Source organism: Leiobunum rupestre, chromosome 2, assembly GCF_980474605.1.
Source record: "Leiobunum rupestre chromosome 2, qqLeiRupe1.1.hap1, whole genome shotgun sequence".
Taxonomy (NCBI): domain Eukaryota; kingdom Metazoa; phylum Arthropoda; class Arachnida; order Opiliones; family Sclerosomatidae; genus Leiobunum; species Leiobunum rupestre.
This window is the reverse complement of record NC_143385.1, coordinates 13,158,821-13,165,108: the sequence shown is the minus strand read 5'-3', so window position 1 is coordinate 13,165,108 and position 6,288 is coordinate 13,158,821. Positions and strand designations below refer to the sequence as shown.

The following is a 6,288-nucleotide window of genomic DNA, read 5'->3' as shown; positions in this document are numbered from 1 at the left end:
CCAGTAGCAGCGTTAACTTAAATTCATTGTAGTAGGTTCTCTTATTAAGCCCAATTTGAGGTATTATTTCTCAAATCTGTGTGATATCTTATCTAGGAAATACGGTCTTTCATTTATCCAATATTGAAATTTATATTTAAAAAAGAAAGTGGTCGTTGTGAGATCTTTTTTTGAACTAACCCATTGTACTCATAATTAGGGTTTCAAACAAATCATTCAAACCAATTAAAATGATAACATAAACAACGTCATTCCTAGTTAAAAAGTGTGTTTATATAACAAAATAAAAGGTTTGAAAAAGGTGATTACTTTAACGTTATCAGTTTTCTCATATCTGAGATGATTTATGCGTGCAAAAACTTTGTAAGCGTCAGAGTGAAGAAATACTTCATTAACTGAGCTAGTGGAAACCACGCTTAACATTTTATGTCTATTTAGGTTTGGCAATTGGCCCGCTTCTTCGTATTGTTACAATTAGGAAAGCTCTGATTCTTAGCGTGGCAACTGCCGCTATTGGATCCACCCTTTCATTTATCAATGTCACGGCGTCAGCTTCAGAGCTCCAGTGGATTTCATTTTGCTACGCTCTGAAAGGTAAAATATTGTGTTTCTTACGCATTATCAAACTTCCTCATTAAAAATACCATACATTGATCGACACTTTCAGGAGCTGGTTCAACCCACATCTTATCGATTATGCTGCAATACTTCACAAATGACTCGGATGAACACCGTGCCAAAGTGTTCTTCATAGTTTTAACGGGATCTTATCTCGCGGGAATAATTTATCCCGTGATATTCGAAGCCTGTGCCTCATCGAGGCAGCTTTGTTCATTCAAACCTTCGTGCTCATTTTATCCATGAAAGAAAACGTTTCACAGCAGCGAGGACAGAGCAAACCTCCGATTGATGGCCCAGACAAAGAAGTGGGCGCAAAGTTTTTGCAAAAGGAAGCAGTCGCGACTGACAGTGAAGGTTCTTCCGTGTCAAGTTACGTGAAGATTTATTGGAAATTGATGAAAGAGCCCGTATTTTTCGTGATAATGTTATTTAATTCGTGGAATTTCGTTTCGTTTATTGTATACCTGACTGTTTTAGTGGATTACAGTCGCGACCGACAAGTGAATGAATATCTGTCTGTGATAATTGTTAGTTTAGTTATGGGAATTCAATATATAGGAAGTTTTGTAACAGTAATTATTGTTGACAAAAAGATCATATCCAATTTTAGTTTGGGATGGATTGCTCTTTTGGTGAATTCAATACTATTTGTGTGCATGTCCTTTACTAACAGAACTGTGTTCATAGTTGTGGTACTTTTTTCGGGGTTTTTCTACGGATGCATTACTGTCATCTACGCCATGTTATTGCCAATGCTGGGGAAGGAAAATGTGGCGTTTCTTACTGGTTCTTCTAAAGCCATTGCGGGCGTTGTTCTGTTACTTTTGCCCAGTTTCATTGGTAAGTAGAACTTGAATAGTTTTTCCTTAGCCTTGTATAACTTTCATATAATAGACAAAACTCTCATAATCAGCACTACCTTGTCCCAAGTCATCTAGAGACTTATAATACCTTTAAACAAGGTGACCGCGGGTTACAATGCGTAGGAGAGTGTTGTCAAGCCCTTCATGACATGCGAGCCAAAAGCTTCCTATGTACACTTACTATTACAGATAACATCGATAATTTTATAAGGACGATGAAACCGTAGAACTCGGTAGATAATTTGTTTTCTCACAGCAGGAGTAGCTCCGAGTTTTCATCTAGCGCCAGAAGCTGAGATAGAGCCCTACTTCTCTTGCTACGAGGTGAAAGTGCTAACCACTTTTCCACCCCACTTTAGAAATTGCTCAGCCGAAACCGGGTGTCTATATGATAAGCAATTTTGTCAGCTACCGCTTGTGAGACTGCGTTAAAACATTCGGGTCACGCCGTTCTTATAAAGGTTTCTTGTTAGGTCCGTCAAATTGGTTTTTCTGCTTTTTTCGATTTCCCCTTTCTATAAGAACTAGCATACGTAATCCGTTATTGTAGGGATAAGGTCACTGGAAGTTAGCCCACATTATCCCTTGTAGAACTGAAACCCACACAAAAGATCTGAAGGTCGTTTGCGTTCTTACAATCAAACTAAGATCATCACTTGAATAGCTTTTCGAAGAATTCATTTGTTTGTGAGCTTATGGATCTAAGCAAGTGAGACTGGTACATTAAATCAATAAAACCAAATTATTTTGTAGAATAATATAAGTTTTGGTGCCAATTACAAATTTACACCGCTGAGACGGTCTAACAATATACTTTTTTTTAATTTAAGCGATTTCTTAAACTGTATTAGTAACTTAATTTTAAATATCCCTACAAGATAAGTGAATCTCGGAGGGTCATGTTATGATTTTTGAGATTGAGTTCATCTTTACTCTATAGCTGGTTGACATTTCTGAGCTCTTGGTATAGTTTATTTACTTAAATATTTCAATTGGATATTATTTCTTACAGGATACTTTCGAGATTATCTTGGGGACTACAAATACATCACAATTATTTTAGCTGTTGTAAGCCTTTTTACCGCTGCCATAGTGGCTACGTATCAATTTAAAACTAAGAGATAATTTCCTTTCAATAATTAATTAATATAAATATTTTCATATTTTCATGATATAAAATTAGTCTAAAGTAGCATTGAAGTGCCAGAGGTGTACCGTTGATATAATTTACTTTTTTATGTTTGCGTAGTCATTTAAAATATAATTGTATTTCATAAAGAACCATAATTCCGTTCATTTGGGCTCTTATCAATCGTAATTTGCATTTTATGTTGTAAAAAATAATTATACTAACTATCCGTTAACATCTATTACGTAATCTGATATAAAATGTAAATCTTTTTCGTTTTTACCAAAATAAACTGTTTTTAGCTGTGCGTGGAACACAGTCTTAATACTTTCGAACTAGATCCTTGCCTCAGTTCCCCTTTTCCCAGTGTCACGGTGCCGTTGTAGAAGAGTCCACCCCGTTTTTTTCTCCACATCATATTTGTTACCCTTAAAAACACGGTGTTTTAGATTTATTTTTGAAATTTTCAAACTAAAACGAAATTTTTAAATAAATATAACATTATGAATTTCTAGGTGATGTAGGTTTTGAGAGAGATGCCCTGGGCGATATAATTCTATCCCGCTTCAATTCTTGTATAATTAGGCTTTTTCCTTAATCAGATTAATTATATTTCGTCTAGCAGTCTTCACTACGCTAGTTGGCAATAAGAGTTGAGTAAGGTAGCAGGGAAATCTACAACAAAACTACTTTTTTGATGGTTAATATTTGAGTTTTGGTTGACATTACAAACGATCGACTATTTCACACGTCAGATCTATTCAAATCATATACTTGTACAATAATATTTGACAATTTAAAAAAAATTTATCAATATTGGTATATAAGATCCATAAATGTCTGGATTATTTTATACATTTTAAATAGCGTTTATTTTTCTATCATGGTCGTTTCACCTAGTCCTAATCTCTCCTCAGCGCGAGATGAGGTGAGGCACTTTTTTGCTTCTGTTTTTCCAGAAGAAATTAGGTTTTAAAGAATCTGTTATTCACACTCACCTTTAACAATACCACGTCTTACTATTGAAATGAGACTTATTATTAACTTACCTACGCTCAGTTTATAACCATATTTGTATTTATCTTATAATGATCATCTGCAAATGTTTACGCCATAAATATAAAAGCCAAAATCTGCAAATGTCCCACAGATAACACAATCGCTTCCGTGTGATTTTTAGCACAGTGTTAAGCTGCTAATTCAAAAGCACACGTCCATTGGGTACCTTATTAAAGAGCACAAATAACAATTAGGTTAATTTCTTTAAATGAATTACTTTCTATACCATCAGCAAGAACCGATCTGCGCGAGGAATAACTTGGAAACGAATACACGACACAGTTTTCATTTCCTTGTAGTTTTACCAATTTTTTTATTTATTTTTGTACTAGTCACATGCCGTCATCTAATGAGCGGAATCGAAAGTATTGCTAATGTAACCGCCTAGCAGGCTCCCTCTTGTTTTGTTGTTATATTTTTTTCGTTTTCATTCAATTTTTTTATTTTATGTTAAGTCCCCGAGTGTTTCTGGGTTTTGTGTAATACTCGTCTTGTTTTGAATCTGGAAAGCGAAATAAGTCTTTGTGTATGTCCCCTCGAACTTTCAGTCATTATGTGTTTAAGGTTAAGTTGACGTACTTTACGTAATATTGCAATAATAAACTAGTTCTCTACGCAATAAGTAAACCATGTAAAGTACCCCCTTGTTATAATATAGAAATATCAAAATTAATGTATATAATAATTAAATTTGGCCCCTAGTGTTGTTTAAGGTATATAGTCCGCAAAGAACTATTTGACCTGATGGCCATAACGAGAAATATGATTTAAAGGTGATCCCCATTAAGTTTTAGTCGAATATTAAAGTTAAATGTAAAGTAATGTAGATTTCAGTGTTAAACTTAGGCCCCAGGAATTCAACCGAGGGAGATAAGGAGGAAAAGTTTCATTGTCAGTTTGAGAAAGAAACCTTGAAACTATCATAAAAGTTCCAAAAATAGCCATAGTATAATCAATGATTTTGAGTGAGCAACCCCGCACAACAACAAGTCAAGGACAGCGAAAACGCAACCACCTGATCTTAAACCTCGCCATCGACGTCATCCGAAAACGACCGAGTCACGTAGACCAGAAAAAGCATAGCCGAAGGCGTAATCCACCCCCATCTAACACTGGGACCTAATGTCCAAGAAGAACACCCTCATTAACTAATGACGGACAGGTCGAGGGTGTAAAAAGACCCTGCTTCCTCAAAACAAAAGGGAGGAACCCCAAGAGGTTTGCAGGCAGAAGTTCTGTTAAACCAAACTTAGAAACTTTAAACTTTAACCAAACTTAGAAAGTTTAAACTTTAACCAAACTTAGAAAGTTTAAACTTTAACCAAACTTAGAAAGTTTAAACTTTAACCAAACTTAGAAAGTTTAAACTTTAACCAAACTTAGAAAGTTTAAACTTTAACCAAACTTAGAAACTTTAAACTTTAACCAAACTTAGAAAGTTTAAACTTTAACCAAACTTAGAAAGTTTAAACTTTAACCAAACTTAGAAAGTTTAAACTTTAACCAAACTTAGAAAGTTTAAACTTTAACCAAACTTAGAAAGTTTAAACTTTAACCAAACTTAGAAAGTTTAAATTCTAACCAAACTTAGAAACTTTAATCATTAACCATACTTAGAATTTTTAACGAAGTCTAAATGAAATGATGAGGTCCCCTCGCCTTCTTAAATCAATCCATGATGACGTCCAAGGTCCACCGAGTCCGCTGACATATCCCGCTACGAAAGTCAATGAGTCCAGAGGGAAGGCTAATCCAAATCCAGAGAGAGCGAGAGCAGGAAGTCCTATCCAGAGTCCGAGAGTCCCGTTCAGGTCCAATAGAATTATCCCATAATCGGAAAGCTCACGTTATCCGGAACCCCGTAAGTCAGATTCTAGATAAAAAGTCCGTTGGTCTCAATCGCAGCTTCGAGTCAAGCGATGCATCATGTATCAGGACAAAGAATATAAAGCCCCAGGATTAGAAAGTGTGTTATTTTTGGCCGCTCGCTAGCCTACGTTAGTTACTTCCGGCGACATAAATAATCGTCTGCACGTACTCTGCTTCGGCTAAGGCCCGTCAATTGCGCAAAGATTTGGGTGGAATTTATGGCGAAAAGTGAAAGAAAATTCAACCGTTATAATTTAATATTTTTTTTAAACTAGAAATATTGAAATAGGAAATTTTCTACTTAAATAAATTCAAGTTATTGTGATATAACATTGAAAAAAACACTTGACCACATTGAAAATGATTTGGAAAGCTATTGACACTTAGAGGCCAGCGTGTTCTTAAAGGAGCAAATTTCATGCAATATGCTTAGAAATGAAGAATGTTCTTGATTCACTTATTACCAAAGATGTCATGGCCAGTAGATCACGAGAGGATTTCGTCATGGAAACACACAAAATGTGCCTAGACGAAGATGTTCATTGCAAGTTAAAAACCAGTTTCGGAGTGTTTCATACATTTCAAAACATTACTTGTACCTCCATGTGTAAGCATGATTTTGCAAGTGTTTTTCCAGAAATTAATGGCTGAGTTGAGAATTGGCGTTAAAGAATTTGGACAACGAGTAGCGCACACCAAAAGAAAACCTTGACGAATTATATTATGCCGCTGGATTTGTTTAAAAAA

General features: G+C 35.3%; 1 protein-coding gene across 1 annotated transcript; it reads left to right on the top strand.

Moving 5' to 3' along the window:
- Nucleotides 1–804: 804 nt before the first annotated feature.
- Nucleotides 805–2,820, top strand: LOC149956148 (uncharacterized). Its single transcript, XM_090164638.1, has 2 exons — nt 805–1,461; nt 2,497–2,820. Exons 1-2 carry the CDS (start codon nt 861–863, stop codon nt 2,607–2,609), a joined length of 714 nt encoding a protein of 237 aa, XP_090020764.1. The 5' UTR covers nt 805–860; the 3' UTR covers nt 2,610–2,820.
- The last annotated feature ends 3,468 nt before the right edge of the window (nt 2,821–6,288 follow it).